Genomic DNA, 20,615 nt, shown 5'->3' with positions numbered 1-20,615 from the left:
CATTTTTTTCTAATATATCATTATCAAATGGGGATTTCCAAATATTGTTATAATCTTCTTAGCCCTATATCTGTTGCATTAGCTGTAAATTCTCTCGACCAAATTGACAACGTTTCTGACTAGGAAAACACTTAATTATTTACTGATAAAGCAAGACTCAACAAATATTTCTTGATACTCGCCTATGAAGGAGAAGTTGAAGATTGGCACCTGGATGCAAACTCGGGAAATGACTGATTAGTACGTTGTGGTATAGTACCTGAAATTAGCTTGTAAAGAGTAGCGAGAAAAAAAAAAAAAGTAAGAAACACAAATTGAAGGCCGGCCATAAAGTGATTGGGCAAATTTTAATTATTCTGCCTTCAACCTATTGGTCCTTTGAGTCAATAAAATGAACTTAAGCCTTAAAAATTGATCTCCACGCTGTCTGCTGCCTGCTTTCGCAAATGGTATGGTAGTTTCTTGTGTTTGTTTTTTACAGTGCTTGAATTACATTGTACTGATTTAACGGTTGGATTACGTGACAATTTAAGTGAAACCAAATCGAATGTCTTCCTTGTCGAGTTTAAACAATAAGAACGTTAACCTCATTCAAACTACAAACAAATTTAATCAACCATCACACGCAACTAAAGGTGTTAAATGGTTTGTGCCTCGTTAAGTGGGTAAAATGCGTTTTAATAGCTCCCTTGTTAGTTAATGACTAGCACATAAGTTAATTGGGGAAGGGCAGACAAAACGGATATGACAGCATTGTCTTCCAGCATTGCTGGGTTTAAATATTGTCATATTTCAGGGCTCGAGATTATGTTTGACGTAGCATTTTTCAAACGGAAAATTTGAACAATAATAAAAAAAAACTGTAATAAAAAAAGAAAGAAATCTCGGCAATGCTGATTTTTAATTTCCAAGATAATTTTTCCCCATCGTTTGTCGTTGAGCTTAGATGGTTTGTACAATGGCCCGTTAGTTTTTTAAATCTGACCTTGATTTATAACTTAAACAACACAATGGGATGGAGAGTTCTATTGATTCCAGATTACTTGCTATCTTTCTATTGTTTATATTATCGCCAATACAATGTCGGTTGAGCAGGTCTTTCTTACATGGTTGTAAAGTTTTCACTGGTCAGCTAAATGAATGTTTAATTCGCTCCTGCGTGAAAAATGGCCAGTACGCTCGTCCGAGAGATCATTAATATTGAATTTCTTTTGTTGCGAGAAAAAAAAATTGCTAAGGGACGCGAAGTCCTCGTTGTGGAACAAGCCAGGGAAAATATAGCTGATTTCAAATGACGTGATTAGGGAAATCAGAGGAAAAGAAGCGTTCCAAAATATTGGATTTTGTTAGATCGAAATTTGTGTTTTTGTGAGCAGGGAAGGTAAGTCAAAAGTTCACTGTTTATAGTTGTTATCTATTGTCTAGTCGTCAGAACCAAAAAGATTGATTTTGCAATGAGAACCGAGCGACAGTTTCTTTCAAAGTTTCTCGCTTTATCGTAAACTCTCCCAGTCAACGACAACTGAAATCCTAAAGAACTTCGAAAGAAGTAAAATATATCGTTCTGAGCAAAAGAAATGAACTTCCGATTACAACTAACATTTGTCAACAATTCTCCAGTTGAAGATATCTCATGAAGTATAAATAACCAGTTGCGACGAAGACAGTCAACTCTTGGAAAACAAAGAAATTGAAAATCAGAATTCTACCGTAGATTATCGATTACTGATTATCGTAAAGAGTGAGAGTTAAAGAACTGCATAAGGGACAAAAAAATGTTAAAATGTCTGTCGACTCTGAGACCCTTTCGTCCTCATTTCTACTTGCTACTCCACCTGTCGTTCGGTCCGCCATTTTATTTGAGGTAGGTAGAGGTTATGGTAAATAAACTCTATACTTTAGGTAAGGGTAAGGTGTCTCACGATTTATTTTTAACTTTAACAATTTTCACATGTTTTAATTGACTTGAGCGAGTTTTATTTTAAACCTAAAAGTCTCCTATTAAAAGAATATTCAACTATTATTATTAAATCCCGGCGCTTAAAGTTATTTGCTATATTTCACCACTAGCATGTTTTGCTAAGGAACTTTAAGCAGAGGTAGCAATAGATTATTTTTGCATTGTCACAAAAAAAAAGTCGTTATCGAGATAAGATACTTAAGTTTAGATTGCGGCTTTCAAATGTTCTCAGAGGTTCTTTTTTTTTGTGCTCATTGAAATTACGGAAGTTTTTCGGAGAAGAGTTTGAAATTGTTTCACGTAAATCAATTTTGTAAGTGTCTAAATTTCGTGCGACTGAAAGCAGTCGATATAACTAGAAGCAGTAACTATGTCTGTCAGATCCAAATCAGTATCATAATTTCTACAAGCTAAAGAGGAAAAGAAGAAATTTATTTAAGAACAGGTAGCACCAAGAATATAGAACCAGTCATGTGTGTTCTCTTGCATGTCATTAATTCGTAAAGAGTTTACGATCATTGTATAGCGTCGTCCGAGTAGTCTTTATGTTTCTTCGCCATTCTAATTATAAAATGTCGTAAAAACGACAAGATCCAAGGTTTCAGAATCTAGAATAGTTTCTTGGAAGACGCGACTTCCACACGGTTTTTATGGATCGTAGTTCCTCATCGCAAGCACTTAGCTTGGCTAATAGGCGGAAAACGTTTAAAAAATCAACGCTTGCGGCCATTGTTACGAGGTACGTTCCAGCTACAAACGATAACGCAAAATTAGTTTACCATTCTGCGCTTCAGGCCGTTTAAAGCAGTTAAAAACTTAACTGCAAGTGCGTTTTGAGCAGAGGGGCAAGTTTTGCAAGGCCTCTTGTAGGCTAAAATCGCTGCAAGGCCCTGGATCAGTCAACTAAGTTAGTATAGCATTTGACTTGATCCCACCTGTACTTAAGACAATTTAATTCAAATAATCAGAAATTGGAATGCATTTGACTCCCAAGCAATATATTTATTAAAAATATAAAGAGTCGTGTAATGCAAAACATCTCAGTCAATGAATTTTCTTTTTGACTTATTATAATTATTGAAATTTACTTAGTGAGTAATCCTGAGCAGCCTCCAAAAAAGAACATTTAACAGTCGACCTGCAGTTAAAACCTTAATTTAATAGCTCACTTGCTTTCATTTCCGGGATTAGATCTACGAGCCGTTGTTGAGGTCTCTAGAGGGTTGTGTTTATTCCCGGAAGACTGATTTCTCTGTTCTTATTTGAATCGCTTCAGTTGACACTATTCAAACATGAATGGACCCGTTGAGTGATACGTCTCCGAGAATGGAATGCCGCTGATCTGAACCGGGCCTTACTCATGATCACCTATCTTTGAAACTTATCTTATCCTTCTATTGATACTTTTAGTTTCAATGAAGAAAATTAATTGGACCAGGGATTTCACACCTCGTGAATAAACATCTTCTTTTAGCTATATATTAGTTGAAATTAAAACATGTTGGAGCAGCTATGTCGAGTAGTGGCTAGACTGCATTTCTTGTGTAATGCAAAGGATTTGATATCAGTCAGACTAACAATAGTTTTTGTTTCCATTTCACTTCATCTCAAGATAAAGGTGTTACACAACGAAGAAAGCACTGAGTAGAAGATAATGGGCCTTGTTCGGGTCCTTCTACTCTGCACAATTCTGCCGTGGATGGCTAGAACAAAAGGTAAATATATCTAAAGTAATGTCATATAAAATCGACCATATTCTATAATCCATCTACCTTAACCGTCATCGCTCATTTTAAGGTCCGTTATAGTTTTAACTTAATAGTTCAGCACACAAATTTTTTTTTCCTTTCCAACAGAGTTACACCACGTAGGATGTTTTCAAGATGGCGTTCCTCGGGATCTCCCGCAACGGGTCCATGCGCGGGAATTAAACGCTGAAACTTGCGTCCAAAAGTGCAAGGATTTAGAATTTAAATACGCTGGACTACAATTTTCTTATCTTTGTTTTTGTGGAAACCATTATGGAAGATACGGAGAACTTCCACAAGACATGTGCTCCAGTAAATGTACAAGCAAAAGAGATTCATTTTGTGGTGGCCATTGGAGTAACTCAATTTATAAGACAGGTAAGAGTTTTTGATTTATATTACAAACAGTCAAAAAGTAGTTTTCAAGTTGCCCAATTGATGGACCAGTTACTGTAGCTATATTTGTTTCTGCACTGTCTGTTTAGGATACAACCCTGAATCAAATCATGGGAAGAGCAAATCCCACAAACATGTCAAGCGAGATGAAGTGGTTTTGTTTGACAATGTCAAAGAGTACAGTCACAAGCCAGGTAAGTGAAGTGAAAACAAAATTATACTCAGTTGCGATCAGTTATTAGAGTAAAAAGGTGGACATGGATTTAATTTGAATATTGGATATTGGCCAAGTTCTTTTTTGTGTGTTTCTGGCCAAAATCCGGCCATCGTGACCGAGGAAGCTTGGGGGCAACATAGCGCCATGTTGCTCGCTCGGGTAGCCAATCACAGCGCAGGATTTGGTTCATCTTGCCCGCTCACGGAGCTAGCCATATAATGAGAAGTGGTAAAGCACTTTGCTAAAAACCAAAATCAGTGATTGTGATTCTTGTGAATATTTTTTATCTGCAGAGGATCGAACAGTCACAATAGACGTCAATCCAGCAGAGTACTCGTACATTCCGCATCCACAGAAAGAAGAAAATAAAAGGACAGAAAGATCAGCCGCCTACGACACGAACTCTTATTATACCTATTCCGTGAGCGACAATCGCTACGGGTCAAATCCCGAGAACACGAGTACCAGCCCAGCTTACGGGACAGATAACTTAGGGTATAACGGACAAGAGCAACTAGCAACAGCTTATGGTCAGGATAATAATGGCAAAACAAGCGCTGATGCAAGTAGTTATTATTATAACACACGGCAATCAGCTGATAATAATGCATCTACGAACAGTACAGCTTACACGCCATATTATTCACCCCAGCAAGATAATGCATCGATTTCGTATAACACCACTGATGTGTCTACATCGGCAGAAAACCCATCTCAGTATGGAGCGCAATATACAGTCAATGCTTATTCGGATGTTAACAATGTGTTAAACGAAAACGCTTATTCTACGCAACAAGATGCACAGAATCAAACGCATTTGTATAATGCTTCATCTAACTACAGCATATCGCAATGGGATAACACGAGAAACTCGTCAAGCTTTCTATCAAATGACACACAGCTTTCTGACCAGCAGTCAGCGGGATACACGTACACAGAGCAGGCGCTGGCGCCAGCTCAGACGCCTTCTTCAGCGCCGGCACCGTATCCAGCCTATGCACCTTATCCGGCACCTTATCCTACACCTTACCCGGCACCCTATCCGTCACCGTACCCGGCGCCAGCTTATGCACCATATCCTGCTCCTTATCCAGCCTATGCACCATATCCGTATCCATCTCCTGCACCCTATTCGTCTTACCCGGCCCCTTCTCCCGCACCTGCTGAGGAGAAAAACGAAAACAGTAAGTAACGTGAAAATTGTAAGGTGTATTATTTAAGTAACTTCATTGAAAAATAACATCCACTTTAGAACAGTAAGGATGTAAGGAATTAGAAGTTATGGCAATAAAATTTAATTTCCTCCTCCCTTAAATATTTGACTACTCTGTGACTATTTTAGTGAACTGAAGTAACACTTGTCACTTTATCTTGTAAATTCATCCTCTCGGTTTCCATTCAGATCCCATCCACACCGCGCTGGAGGAACTCTGAAAACGCATGAAATGTTTTCCGTCCACACTACGCCGGAGGAATTTAAAAACGCAACAAAAAGCGGCCATTTTCGATTTGTGTTCTAAAAAACTCGGGCAGGGAAATCCCATAATAATCTTGAGATCATCGTTTCCAAACAGCTCCATTTTCAAAATGTTATCTGTCCACACGAAAGCGAAAGCCGGTGTTTTCAAATTCCTCCGGTGTAGTGTATCAAACGGTTCAAACACCGTAACTGATTCAGAACATACGTTTTACAAATAAACTGTGAACGCACTGCATTTGTCACCTAAATACGGAATAAACTGGACCATGCAACACAAACTCTTGCAGAAACATCATGTCAACTAGAGCGTCAGATGGCAAAGACGATGGATGATGCATTTGTTCCTGAATGCAAACAAGATGGCAGCTACTCGGATATGCAGTGCTTTGAGCATGAAGGATTCGCTAAGCAGTGTTGGTGTGTGACCGGTGACGGCCAGGAAATAAAAGGAACCCGGATGTCAGATGGACAGACACCCAACTGCACTACTGCTGTCAGAAATGAGGAGAAACATCACGATGAAGGGCAGGAGCCCATCACAAAAGAACCTGGGACACCGTTGAAACCACAACATCATGATGAGCCAGTTCAACCACAACAAGAATCACCACCTCAAAAACCGAAAACGATGGAAGTTGAAATACAAATAATACGAAACGGCACTAAAACAGGTAGGTTTGTAAGAAGACGATTTCCATCAACAAAAACTACAATGACTACGGAACTTCTTAATTTGAAGACCCGTTAGACTATATACATAGGACTGAACCTAAATTAGCTAAGCTAATCTTGTTGAGTCAGTCTAAATTAAAAACAGAGTATGTAAGTGAGATAATACAATGGTAAGCTGCACACAGTCTTGGTAACTATGGAAAATTAGTCAATTTTAAAGCGAGGTAAAACAGTTTTCTCTATGTTTAAAAAATCAACAAATAGACTGTGTCATGCGCTAATGGATACGTTAAATAGAGAAAGGGCATCGGGACCATCATCTGTAAGTAATACTTGCTCTTGAACTAAATTACAGGAAATTCAAAAACCCAGTGTCAGAAAGAAAGAGACATCGCTCTTTCTCCATTCATCACTGATATCTTTGTGCCTTTGTGCAACGCGGAAGGAATGTTTGTTCCTCTTCAGTGTTTTGAGCACGATGTTTACGGTAAACAATGCTGGTGTGTGGATTCGTCGGGACAGGAAATCAAAGGAACGAGACTAGACAATGGTACCGCCCCAGAATGTGGTGAGTGTAAACAGACAAGTAATTTCTCCAACAGGCCATTTTACAGTTGTGTGCTCAGTTACGGCGAGGCTAGGGGTGACCTTGCTTTGATACAGACCTGTCTGCTTTTCTCATTTGAATGCCAACTAGTAAGCATAAGAAAAACTTGATTTACACAACAAAAGCAGTGAGATCTTCATCAAAACAAAGTCACCTGCGGCCTCGCTGCCATTCAAAGGCGAGGTCACTGAGCAGACAACTGTGAAAAGGTCTATTCCTCAGCAACAATAGTAACTACTTAATTTTCTGCACATGTTGCGGCCTATAGGCCTACAGTCTTCTCTTGTTGCAAACAGCTGGGAAAATTGTATGGCCATGGCTAATTCGACATATTTTTATCTTTAGTCTGAGAAAGTGTTGGCAGCTTCACCACACACTTGTTTCACGAATATCACTCTTCTGCAGCTCTTCACAAAGATCATTTTAGTGTCGTGTGTCGAAAGGTAGAGTTAGTAAGCCGAGCAGTTCCACTTTAAGTCAAAATAACCCCCAAACAATCAATTAAAAAACAATTTACAAGTAGCTTAGCTTCTTGACAACTCTTTCACGATACAGCCGTAATCTGCTCTGTATTGCAAGCGAGTTCAGCAAAAGTCATTATCATTAGTTTTGTCATAGTGTTCATCGCCATCATATTTCCTCTGTTCCAGGTTTAGTTCACGCAAACGCTACAAATGTACCGAGTTGTAATCTGGGTCCTTATGGCTGTTGCCATGACAATGTGACTTTCGCTAAAGGCCCGGATATGGAAGGCTGTCCACCACAGAAGTACCAGCATGAACTACCTGTAGCTTCCGCAGTGAAGCCACAGGAGTTTTCTCAATGCCAAAAGGATAAGGAGAAAGCAAAAAGTTCCGGCGCGGCTGATATATTTGTACCCGAGTGCGAAAAATCTGGGCTCTATAAAGAGGTTCAGTGCTACAGTTACCCAGCCAGTGGAAAAACGGACTGCTGGTGTGTGAATCAAACCAATGGCAGCGAGGTACCTGGGACGAGGGTCAATAGACTGACGCCAATTTGCAGAGGTATAGCTGTGTATTTTTGTTTATTTATTTTTTTATCTATTATTTTGCAGTCAAAAAATTTATGCCTTTGGTCTCGACTGCAGTGCAACCCAATCAGCGCATTTCATCACATGTATTTCACTGCTTATGATTCAATTGCTTTTTAAATGGTGCACATATACATTGTATGCCATGGAATAGTAGCGAATGTACATAGACTCTAAGGTTTTTGATTTTCTGTTAATTCAACAGCAAATGCCACAAGCGCGCCACCTCAAACCACTCCAACCTCTCCCTCGTCATCATCAACACCTGCAGCTACCACGCAACCTACCCCACCCACCCCACCCAACTGTCAAGTTACCTTGTATGGGTGTTGCCCTGACAACCAAACAGCAGCGACGGGAGCAAACCAACAAGGATGTTCACAACAACAGCAACTGCAACCTCAACCTAAGCCGCAGCCGCAACCGAAGCCGAAACCTCAGCCGCAGCCGCAACCTCCATCTCAACCTCAGCCTCAACCTCAACCTCATCCTAAACCTCAGCCGCAGCCGCAAGCGCAGCCGCAACCGCAACCGCAACCGCAACCACAACCACAGCCGCAGCCAAAACCGCAACCGCAGCCGCAGCAGAAACCTGTACCGCAGCCGCAACCTCCATCTCAACTCCAACCTCAACCTCAGCCGCAACCGCAACCGCTGCCGCAGCCGCAGCAACCTGCACCACCCGTGCATCACGTTTACTGTCAAGTTACTTTGTATGGGTGTTGCCCTGACAACCGAACAGCGGCAGCGGGACCAAACCAACAGGGATGTTCACAACAACCTCAACCTCAACCTCATCCTAAACCTCAGCCGCAGCCGCAAGCGCAGCCGCAACCGCAAGCGCAGCCGCAACCGCAACTGCAACCGCAACCGCAACCGCAACCGCAACCGCAACCACAGCCGCAGCCGAAACCGCAACCGCAGCCTCAGCAGAAACCGCAACCGCAGCCGCAACCTCCATCTCAACTCCAACCTCAACCTCAGCCGCAACCGCAACCGCTGCCGCAGCCGCAGCAACCTGCACCACCCGTGCATCACGTTTACTGTCAAGTTACTTTGTATGGGTGTTGCCCTGACAACCGAACAGCGGCAGCGGGACCAAACCAACAGGGATGTTCACAACAACCTCAACCTCAACCTCAGCCGCAACCAAAGCCACAACCAAAGCCACAACCGAAACCAACACCACCCCGTCCAACGTTCCCTGTAGGTACGTTCAAAGATTTGAGTACAAGTCACGACCATTTGGTTACAAATCAGATGTTCTAACACCGAGCTACCTTGCTTTTAAACTAGATTCATGTGACAAACATAAGTAATATACTGCAAAGAGTAGAATATCGATAAGTGGCATTTTCGAGTAGATTGAGGCGATGGATTTTTCAGTTTGGCGAATTTCCAAAACAATTTTTGTGTCAGTGACACAGTCAGAAACACGAAACTTTAACCATTTTATACTAACTCAGTTTTCTGTATTTATTGCTTAACTTTCTCTTTCATCAGCTTCGACTTTCGAAACCAATGGATATGGAAATTATTTTTAATCGCAGTTGAGACTTTCTGCGCGTTACTTCGGTTACATGAAATCTCTCAGGGACCTTGCTAAGTTTGCGAATCGTAAAACTGTGACCGGGAAAGTAAGGTTAAACTAATGATTAGCGTTATTCAAAATGTCCAATACTCTTTCATTTCAATACAAACTAAAGAGAGTAATATTTTACATATTTTTGGTATCGTTTTTGACAACCTGGCAGGTTTCACCAAAGACGCTTGTGTCTCATTATTGCTGGGTCAAGTATGGTATGAGCAACTAACAGACAAATCCAAGCTCTATCTCAAGCAACTCAACAAAGAGATTGTCCAGGGGGTAAGCAAGAATGATATTAATTCAATAATGAATTCTTCTACAGACTAATATACAGACTGATAGGTCTGTCTGTGATTTGGAAGTCAAACAACTTCATTGCGCGTATAGACTGCGGAAATTTTTTTTGGAACATAAGTTGAGAGAAAGTTGGTTCTAATTTTCAATTTCTTTTGAAATTGTGTCGTTTCAGATTATCGGAATTTACAAAGGAGTTCACCCGGACTTTGTGTCAACTCGTCTTACTGGTATTAGGTAAGGAAACATTTATTGTCCTTCTTAACTCCAGATGTTTCTCTCCGGCATTAAATAAACAGCCGTTACCAAGCAGAGATTGAGTTCAGTTTTGACGGGCATCGAACAAAGTGAAAAAGAGCTGAGTTCCCGACCGGAATCAAACCTTCACCGGTTAGCCGTGTTATCATTGTTAAACTTTCAAGCATGGTGACACTTGTTTTTATTTCCAGGAAAACAAAGAATCCCTATATGGCTAACGGACCTTATATCATCGAACTATTCTTTGTGATATCTTTTCGTAAACCTGTCGCGGATCCACTGGCCACACTAAGAGATCATCTTGTGTCCAAGAAAACGATACATAAACGTCAAGTCATCCCGCAATCATTACATTTGATAGGTAACTGCTCAAACTATTTATGATTTTAATTAATAGACCAATTTATTGTTGCCTTCTTAATTACCTGGCATATGAATGCAAGCGCGGCTAGACGTGACCTTGCTTTGATACAAACCTCTCTGCTTTCCATATTTAAATGCAAACTAGTTAGCATTATATGACTTGATTTACCCAACAAAAGCAATGAATGAGTTGCCAGTAATCGGATACCCGTGTTTGCGCGAAGAACTCTGGGATCGTCAGGGGGCAAACATTGCTAGTCGCTAGAAGGAAATGTATGGCGAAAAGTTGTTTCGAGGTACAAGAAAACGATTTTTGAGAGAGATCAACCCTTTTTCGCCGTCGTTTTTATCGCGAAATGATTTGGGCAATGTTGATATGTGGAATATGTAAGTTTTTGTTTGAATAACCGTGAAATATGTGACAAAATCTACCGGTAAACTCTGTTGCTTGCGTGAGGTTTATTGTGAAATTTACATCGCGGTATGGTCTGAAAATATACAAAATTAATTAGGTATAAATCGAGAGGAAATAACCCAGTAAAGCCTTTTAAGTTGTGTACAGGCTACTTTAGGCTTATTTGAAAGCTCAGTCATACAAATAATACTGGAAATAAGCCCGGTGGCGATCATTGTACTGTCTGGGGTTGATTTAATGACAAATGAGTCCGCGCGACTCATGCTGTGTGGCTACTGTGTTTCTCAAAGCCTTTGTTTCGCTTTTACAAGCACGTATTTCAGTGATTTTCCTTTTCTATAACAGATCAAGGGTGGCTCCTTGAATATATCTCTGAGCATTTGTATTTAAAAGTTCCATTTGTGCGTGATTATGCTTTCCAAAGTTTGGTATTGACGATTGAGTGAAATTGCCCGACACAAAGGGTAGTAGTTCCTTTTCTGCAATTTTCGATTTCTGTTTTAGAGCTTCTTTTCTGTCTTTATATATAACTTCTCGGAGGGTCTTTTCTACCATTTGCTCCTGGTAGCCTCTAGAGATCAGGCGCGTATTGAAATTTTCAATATTCTCTTTAATGTATTTCACAATAAACCTCACGCAAGCAAAAGGTAGTTTATCGGTACATTTAATTTAAATTTTATCACTTATTTCATGGTTATTCAAACAAAAACTTACATTTTCCATGTACCAACATTCCCAAAATCCATTTGCGATAAAACAATGGCGGAAAAGCGTTGATCTCTCCCCAAAACCATGTTTTTGGGCGTCGAAACAACTTTTCGCCATACATTTCCTTCTAGCGACTTGCAATGTTTGCCCCCTGACGATCCCAGAGTTCTTTGCGCAAACACGGGTATCCGATTACTGGCAACTCATTCATTAGTTCTGTATCAAACCAAGGTCACCTCCAGCCTCGTTGCCACTCAAAGGCCAGGTCACTGAGCAGCAACTGCAAAATTATCTATTTCTCATAATAGTTTTAACAGATGTAAAATTGTGTTAGAATGAGACAGCATGGTGCCAATGACAGCAGTTAGATGGTTAAGTAGTACTAAGAAGACTGCATAGCCGACAAGAAGGCATTAGCCCATTGGAAATTTCACCATACGAAACCAGACGGTCATGCTCAAAAAACACCGTTAATGCAATGTATATCGGGGTAGTCCTCAGGCCCTCCCTTTTCTGGGGGTGACAAGTTCGACGAATTGACGTTTCATAAATTTAAGTTCAGTGAAACTTAATGGTGAAGCAAATATACTAAGTCATTCTTAAACTTCCTCAGTAGTTTAGTTATTATTACGTAACGCAGCCTTTTTGAAACCAGGTGTTTTAATCCCGTCGAGAAAAAAACGTCCTCTTTGAAAGTTGATTATTTAGTGGTCTTACTCGCTTATCATGGTCACGTCTTCAAAACTGTCTGCGTATAAACAATTTTTTTTTTAAGATATCAGATATTTACCATCGTCTAACTCAGTTTATTTATATCTTCCACATTTTTCTTACTTTTGCTTTTCAGTTCCTTATGATGCAAAGTCTAAGTGCCCACCGAAAGGTTTCAAACCTCGTCCAGTTCCCAGGCCACCTCCTGTTCCAGTAAGGCCTGCCCCAGTTCCCGCCCATGTCCCTCCTTCAGTGAAACCATCAGTAGTTACACCCCCTATGCCAAAACCCTCGCCACCGCCACAACCGGTCCCACCTCCGCCTACGAAGCCCCTGCCTCCTTCGCAGGTTGGTCCTCCTTTGGCATACTTATTAGCTCTTCACTTACCTTTTGATCGACACTCGGGCCTATTCGTCCTGGACACTTCCAAAAAGTCAAACAATGGCAAAATAAATAACGTCGATCTAGCTCCATTGCCACAAGCGTGCGGTGAGGTGGGTATATTTTCTAACGGCAACGTATCCTTCAACGGAAGAAAGTTCTTTCCAAAGCCCAGTGTCGCTGTAACAATTGCTATGTGGGTGAAGTTATCTTCAACAGCGGGGAGACAGTCTCTTTTTGACGTTATCGCTGCACAATCTCCTGAGCACAAAGGAAACTATCACTTTGAGGTCGTAGATGGAAAAGTGCGGTGGTTTACGCGTGCTTTAGATGGCAGTGTGATATTCAATGTTGTCACAGCACAGGTGGTAGTTCCTCCGAATCAATGGACGCATCTTGTTGGCACATACGATAAAAAGCAAGGTTAGCTTTTGTTCTATTTACAAGAAGCGGCTTCTTAGCTAATTACTGGAAAACATGATTGATCATCGAAGTTATAAACACAACTTAAGCAGTTGTGAAATTTAAGGCTGAACGGGATTCGAACCCATGACCCGGCTGCGATACCGGTACAGTGCTCTACCATCTGAGCTATCAAGCCAACTGGGCGTTGGTTACATGTTGAGTTCGTAATATTCCCGAAGATGGTGAAGATCAAAAAGTAAATATATATGAAAGATCTTACTGTACTGTTGTAAATAACTGACAAAGATAACCAACTTACACAGCCAATCACGGCTTAAGACCTATACCGTGCAATTAATTGGTTAGAACAACACGAGGTGTGTCACGCGCGGGAAAGCGCGGGGAAAAGACATCTGAATCCACAGTTCTGATCTTAAATCAGATTGGCAGGAAAAAAAGCTTTGCTTTGATTGGTTGATTGGCTTCCTCTTCGTCTTTTTAAGCAATTTGAATCAAACAATCATTTTCGAAAGCAACAACTGAAAACCTTTCTCAAGCATTGAATAAGTGAATCGAATAAGCAAAAAAAAAAAAAAAAATTGCATCGATTAAGCAAAAACGCTCTGTAAGCAAAGCGCTTTATTATTTAATTAAGACTAGTCGAAGTTTTGTTTCGGTCAGTTAGTTAGGCCCGGTTCAAACGTCGACCTTTACATGTGTCGAACCTAATACCAATTTGGGTCGACCCAAATAATTGAGTTCGGCAGTTGATTCAAACGTCGAACCTAATTCAGTCGAAATTAATTGCAAAAAATAAGAGACACTATTGCAAACAGCGGTTATTACTGACCAAAATGGCGGAAAAAATGTGGGAAAGAAAAATTGTGGAAATGAAGAGCTAGCTTTTCTTGCAAGTGCGATCAAGGAAGGTAGAACAAGTCGAAGAAGGCGACTCCAGATGCAGTTAGCAGTAACAATCGAAGATGATTTTTGAATTTGGCTTGCCTTCCATTATTGCTTATTCCCAACGGAACATCACAGTTCCTCGTTCAGTTCGTTCCTGTCGTCGGTTTCTTCAAGATCCATTTATTTTGTCTCTTCCTCTCAAAAACATGACTCGCAGTAGTACGCCATCGAACTATCTGCTTTCCAAACCGCTACACTATCATTGTTTTCAAATACGGAACACCGCATACGGAAGTGGTTTATGCACATCAAGCAAGTATATTTCGTGCTCTCGAAGCAAGAGGAACACATATACATATCTTCCCGCTCTTCCCACCATTTTGTTCCAAAAGATCAAAACACGGTACGTGTGACAAACATAAGAAACGTGCAGAACTCTGGGTAAAAATTAATTTATTTAATGTATTTGTAATGTATGCATTAGGTTCGGTACATGAAAAGTTCGACGTTTGAATCGGAGTCGCTCCGTAGTCGAACTGACCGACTGGCCATGTCGAACTTTACTCTCGGGTCGACCCAAATAACATTTGTCGAACTTAATTGATTCAAACGTCGATCTCGTCATGTACTTAACTTGGGCTATTAGGTTAGGCTCATGAAAAGTTCGACGTTTGAACCGGGCCTTAGTTTTCAATTGAAGCCCTGTTTCTAAATTAATTGTTTGTCTGTTAAACAGCCGGCTTAACTTTCGGCCGACGGAATGTGAGTAAGTCCTCTTATAGTTAGAGATTATTATGCTATCAAGGAATAATATTGCTTGTTTTGTTCTTTTTTAATACTCAGGATTGGCCAAAGTATACGTGAATACACAGTTAGCAGTCCAAGGTTATGGCTCGGGGTATTTGGCACAGGACTGGAGCGAGAGGGCAGGCATTGGAAGTCACAAAGGACAAAGATTTCTGATGGGTGCAGTGGACGAGGTGTATATCTACACATCAGCTTTGACGCAGAGCCAAATCAGAGAACTGGCTTGTATGTGTGAAGACAGTACAGGTGTGTAGCCTGTTTTTTTTTGTTTTTTTTATTTGTTTTTTTCATTATTTTTAAGGACGTTGCATATGGTCATAAGTGTCGGGGGTAAAATGCAGACTGCAGACCAGGGGTAAAATGCAAACTGCAGACTACAGAGTTTTGAAGTATATGTCGTGTTATTTTCATTATCGAGTGCTGACCGTAGACAGGATTATTCAGGCTAATCGCAGTGGAATTCTGCACTCCGGTTAGCCTGAATATCACTCCGGTTAGACTGAACATCACTCAGGTTCGGCCTGAACAACGCTCCGGTTAGCCTGTTTACGGCCAGCTCTCAACGCTGGAAAGAGTAACACGATTCAGTTAAAAATTCTAAGGTCTGCAGTCTAAATTTTACCCCTCAACGCTGGAAAGAGTAACACGATTCAGTTAAAAATTCTAAGGTCTGCAGTCTAAATTTTACCCCTGGTCTGTAGTCTACATTTCACGCTCAGTCTGCATTTTACCCCCGGTCCGCACTTAACATGACTCTAAGTTGGCTGCTTCTGTGCAAGCGTTTTGCGCGTAAGCGAAGAAGCCAAATCAGAAACAGACTATCAGTCTATGGGACTGCCTTTAGAACGTTCCTTCTTTCGTCCTATTTTGACCTTAGCTAAATTCACAAAACAATCGACCGATCAACAGCGGCAAAGACCGCACTTTCCCGCCAAAAGAATGCTTTTGTCTGCGTGTACTGGTTTGCGGTTTCCCGAATAAGCAATGAACAAAATGGCGATACGAAAACTGTGAATGGAAACCGGCCGTAAAACATGAGGTAACGTGTTCTGGTCATTTATTTGCAGTATTAGTTTTCAAAAAGCGATAAAAAACTGTATTACTAAACAACTAACCAGTTTTAGCGTAAAAGAATCCTAATTATTCGAATTGTTGTGGGTTTCATAGTCGCATAATGTAAACGTGAGAATTTTCGTGATCGCGCAAAATTGACTTGCAAATCGGTTTAAGTTGAGCTTTAAGTTTCTTTATACGATAGCGAAAAAGATTAGTAGCGATTAAAGAATTCAGGCCCAATATTTGGTCCATCGCATTTACATATGTCAGTGCGTTTTAAATGAAATGAAATCAAAATTTATTTATTTAACTCAGCTCAGTTAACTACTTGTAAGTTTATAGACTTTATAGTATACTGCAGGTAAATGGACAGATCATCACATTTAAAAATAAAGAATACCGAGAACGAGGTCACGACAAAGATGCTATTCGAGTTCTTATTTTTTTTGATGAGATGTAAAGTTGCATGATAATCTTAAAGTGGCTAATATAACATAAATCTCGCGAATGAAATATGGAGTTCAAATCTTATAAAATGTGCGGTTTGCCTTCCTCTTGACCTTGCGTACTTTTTTACGTTGTTTTCCTTTTAGGTGTACACCTTCCTAAGCCTGGATCATGGCCACAATGTATGCGAGGGAATAATGGGACAATAGCAACTAGCAAACCAAATCCACCTATTCAACCACCATGTGTACCTTGTGTTATTCCCCCGAACTGTGCTGTTCCACAACCATGCCCAACACAATGCCCTGCACCATGCCCTCCAGTGTCAACAACAACAACAACAACAGCCACACCACCACCAACTCCCGCACCACCACCAACAACAACGGCTACGATACCCTCCAAGCCATCACCTCCAGTGCCAACAACCACAACAACAGCTGCACCACCACCATCCACAAATGCTACAACTCCCTCCAAGCCATCACCTCCACCAGTTACTCAACTGCCATGTGTACCTTGTGTGATTCCCCCGAACTGTCCTGTTCCACAACCGTGCCCAGCACAGTGCCCTGTGCCATGCCCTCCAGTTGCAACAACAACACCAACAGCTGCACCACCCCCAACCACGACGGCTACAACGCCCTCCCAGCCGCCATCTCCACCAGTTACACCTATAATAAAAACATCAACTACAGTACAACCACCCCCTGTAACATCAAAACCTCCCCCTCCAGTAACAAAACCAAAATCTCCTGGTACAACAAAGCCTCCTGCTACAACAAAACCTCCAGGACCCCCAAAGAAACCACCTCCTGTTACTCCTCCTTTTAAAACAACAACAAAACCAAGTATAGTAGTGACAACAAAACCAGTTACCACATCACCCAGGCCCCCTGTTGTGCCAACAAGTGAGTTAAATGCTATCATGTTGTATTTTTAAGGCAACTGAAACCAAACTTTAAATTAATTTGTTATGGGGGACTTATCATGTTGGATTTGTTTTACATATGCATGACTTGTCTCAATGCTGTAATGTCATATACCGTCATGTTTTCACCAGGCTACCATCTTGCTCTTAATTGATTTAGCATTTTGTCAGCACCCTGTTGCATGTCTCAGTTTTTATTCTTTAAAACACTAATTAAGCATCTTTTCACATTTCATTTCCCCTTTAGCTCCAAAGCCTCCTGGTAAGTGTCTACAACAGCATCTCTTTGATAATCATTCAGTATATAAATTTATTGAGTGACTTATAAAGCCATAATTTTCATTTAATGTACAATTGTCAATGCATGTAATGTATGATTTGATATAACTGAATGCTACAAGGATACAGCATAATTTGTAAAAAAAAAGAAAAATGTCTGTTACTGTAGGATTAAAAAAAGTAGCATTCAGCAGGCACCATATCTAACCATTAATAGTTTGGTGATGTCCACATGTACATGTACATTGTCTTTATTGTTTTAGAAATCAGGTTGCATGCAATTTGAGAATGCTTTAAGCCTTTTTAATTTATCAAGAAGAATTTGCATATTAAAAGTATTGAACAGCAACCTTGTGATTTAGTAGTCAAAGGAAATCTAAGTTAATTATTGTCAAATCCTGTATTGGTCATCAATTTGGCATATTTTCCAGAAACTGTTGTTGCCAATGATGATTTTTTTTCACCAAGACAACTAAAACAGTCCAGAAAAATCCTGACTATGAAATAAGTGTATGTAGTAAAGAGAAATTTACAGGCAATAACTGCATGTACTTTGACCTTTATTTCATAATCAATGCTGTAAGTACAGTATACAATGTGCACAATGAACATGCCATATCATTCGTTCCTGTGTCATGTAGCCCATATAAATATAATTCTTGTGATGTGGTTATTACTAGTAAATGGAAACTATACCTCTTGGAGTGTATGGTCAGAGTGTTCAGCTACTTGTGGTGGCGGTATTCAAGAGAGGAACAGGGCTTGTACATATCCAAAACCTCAAAATGGGGGAAAGGATTGTGCATTACTGGGCCCTGCTGTGGAAACACAGAGCTGTAACTCACAACCTTGCCCAAGTAAGTTTGTAATTATTAAAATCAAATCATAAATAGTTGTTATACATAAAGTACAACAAGAAAGTGGTTTCTATAATTAGGCATAGCTAGTATATGCAATTTCTGTAATCATTTTTTTTTTTTTTGCTGTTCTTTTTATAAATTCAAACTTTGATTATCATGGGACTTTGGGACAATGATCAAAAGTCTGTAGCTGAATATTGAATTACCTTTTTTAACATAACTTCATTTGAGTTATGTAAATGTATATATACTTCTGTGGTTTTTGCTAGTGTGACCTTCAGAGCTCTGTTAATTAGCATGTGAATCAGTGACCTTTGACTACATGCAGTAAACATTGCATGTTAAAAAAAAATAATCAAAATCCAGGGTTCACTGATAGTTGCCCACTTATTTTTCCCACTCATCTAGAGTGATTACTTTGGTTTTGCTTTATGACTCTCAATTGAAAACCACTCTGTGCTTGCTTGGCCAGACCACTGTTAATGTGCAACTTCTGCTATTTCAGCTGATGGTGGCTTCAGTAACTGGGGAGTTTTCACTCCTTGCAGTGCAACTTGTGGAGGAGGTGTGCAGTCTCGCAGCAGGGTCTGTAATAATCCTGCTCCTCAGTATAATGGAAAGGACTGCGTGGGACCAGTCAATGAAACAAGGGCATGCAATACCTTTTACTGCCCAAGTAAGTTTAATAAACTCTATCTTCACCTATTTAATTAGTATAGATAATCAAATGGTGACCAGTGGAAAATGCAGCAAAAGTTATTTCCGTATTTCACAAGTATACCATTTAAGGTTACCATATACCTTTAGAGGTGTCTCATATCCAAGTGATGTAACGTGTCCAGGTTAGGCTGTAGATACCTAAACCCCTATCATCAAGTTAAAGCTTTTAGAGTTGGCTATCAAACCATAGCTTACAAGAATTTTGAAATAAAAATAATAAATTGTCAAATTTTTACGACCTCTAAATGCAAGCATCCAAATCACCTTTTGAAAGCTAAAATTCAAAGCGAATTTTGTTTTTCGGTTATTTAATTTGTCCCTCAGTTTCTGGACCAAAAGCACTAAAACACATTGAGAGTGATTTGCCATATACAATTTCAGTGAAAAGTCCCAGAACATTCTCAAAATAGGATTGATTGTAGAAAAATCTTTGGAAATAACAAATTTGCAGACACCTTTTTGTTGTTTAAATATGTCAAACTAGCTTCTAGCTTCAAATATGAGGGCAAACAAACAAACTCCCTTTGACTTGTAGCTTTCAAAAAGGACCCAAAAGATGATTCAGACATGCACATGTAGAGGTCATGACAATTCATTTTATTGCACAATTCTTGTTATAGTGTGATAGCCAGTTCTATAAGCTTTAATGTGGTACCTGTAGTGGGCTTTAGGTATCTACTGACTTTTTAAACAATCACAATTGTGGGGTTTATTGTATCATAAGACAACATTGCCATAGCAATTTGTAATTTGATAATGCAGACATGTGAAAATATGAATTAATCTACACCTATTTTCTGATCACGATGAATGTTATGGGTCTGTTAAACATGAAAATTATATTTTTTGTTACTGGCTACTGCTCAATAGATATATCCAGGGACCATGGTGCATGTACGTAGTTTGATACTCATCGATTCCACTCTGATCTGCATTTTACATAGCTTAACAATTACTGGACATAGAGTTTGAACTGATAGTGAGATTGTGAACGTTGTTCCCAGCAATACAGTTACATGCATCACTTATTGCAAGATCTGTGTTTTTATTTCCAAATTATTATTATTATTAATCAGTTCTCAGCATGTTGTATTTCACATGTTTTATTTCAGTTGACGGAAATTACAGTGAGTGGTCAGAATTCATGCAATGCAGCGTGACATGCGGCAAAGGAGTACAAACACGTTCCAGAAGCTGTATAAACCCACCCCCTCAACATGGTGGAAAGAACTGCTTGGCATTTGGTCCACCTGTGGAAACTAAAGAGTGCAACTTAAAAGAGTGTCCAAGTAAGAATTTGTGCTTTCAATTTGTTATTTATTTAATGTTATAAAAATTAAATGACCAATAAAAT

At 39.8% G+C, this 20,615-nt stretch overlaps 2 protein-coding genes across 2 annotated transcripts in view; both read left to right on the top strand.

Moving 5' to 3' along the window:
* The first annotated feature begins 1,205 nt into the window (after nucleotides 1-1,205).
* Nucleotides 1,206-10,289, top strand: LOC110054875 (uncharacterized). Its single transcript, XM_089298691.1, has 11 exons — nucleotides 1,206-1,381; nucleotides 3,573-3,675; nucleotides 3,817-4,086; nucleotides 4,194-4,298; nucleotides 4,615-5,505; nucleotides 6,089-6,472; nucleotides 6,829-7,041; nucleotides 7,731-8,105; nucleotides 8,337-9,341; nucleotides 9,886-9,998; nucleotides 10,189-10,289. The coding sequence occupies exons 2-11, from the start codon at nucleotides 3,615-3,617 to the stop codon at nucleotides 10,252-10,254; spliced, it is 3,483 nt and encodes a 1,160-aa protein (XP_089154817.1). The 5' UTR covers nucleotides 1,206-1,381; nucleotides 3,573-3,614; the 3' UTR covers nucleotides 10,255-10,289.
* Nucleotides 10,290-10,466: 177 nt separating this feature from the next.
* Nucleotides 10,467-20,615, top strand: part of LOC110054891 (uncharacterized) — a 67,047-nt gene continuing 56,898 nt past the window's right edge. Inside the window, exons 1-8 of the mRNA XM_089298807.1 lie at nucleotides 10,467-10,632; nucleotides 12,605-13,273; nucleotides 15,005-15,214; nucleotides 16,618-17,382; nucleotides 17,650-17,664; nucleotides 18,362-18,538; nucleotides 19,047-19,217; nucleotides 20,374-20,550. Coding sequence (XP_089154933.1) covers nucleotides 10,482-10,632; nucleotides 12,605-13,273; nucleotides 15,005-15,214; nucleotides 16,618-17,382; nucleotides 17,650-17,664; nucleotides 18,362-18,538; nucleotides 19,047-19,217; nucleotides 20,374-20,550 — 2,335 coding nt within the window. The 5' untranslated portion in view covers nucleotides 10,467-10,481. The remainder of the gene's footprint in view (nucleotides 10,633-12,604; nucleotides 13,274-15,004; nucleotides 15,215-16,617; nucleotides 17,383-17,649; nucleotides 17,665-18,361; nucleotides 18,539-19,046; nucleotides 19,218-20,373; nucleotides 20,551-20,615) is intronic.

Source organism: Orbicella faveolata, unplaced genomic scaffold (assembly GCF_042242905.1).
Source record: "Orbicella faveolata isolate gen_17 unplaced genomic scaffold, um_ofav_v1 contig_3, whole genome shotgun sequence".
Classification (NCBI taxonomy): domain Eukaryota; kingdom Metazoa; phylum Cnidaria; class Anthozoa; order Scleractinia; family Merulinidae; genus Orbicella; species Orbicella faveolata.
This window is presented reverse-complemented; position numbering and strand designations above follow the sequence as displayed.

Excerpts from the sequence above, each read along its gene's own strand:
- LOC110054875 (XM_089298691.1), top strand. The coding sequence starts at position 3,615 with ATGGGCCTTGTTCGGGTCCTTCTACTCTGCACAATTCTGCCGTGGATG. Across the intron at positions 4,087-4,193 it reads TAACTCAATTTATAAGACAG|GATACAACCCTGAATCAAAT; the intron begins GTAAGAGTTTTT and ends CTGTCTGTTTAG. Across the intron at positions 7,042-7,730 it reads TGGTACCGCCCCAGAATGTG|GTTTAGTTCACGCAAACGCT; the intron begins GTGAGTGTAAAC and ends CCTCTGTTCCAG.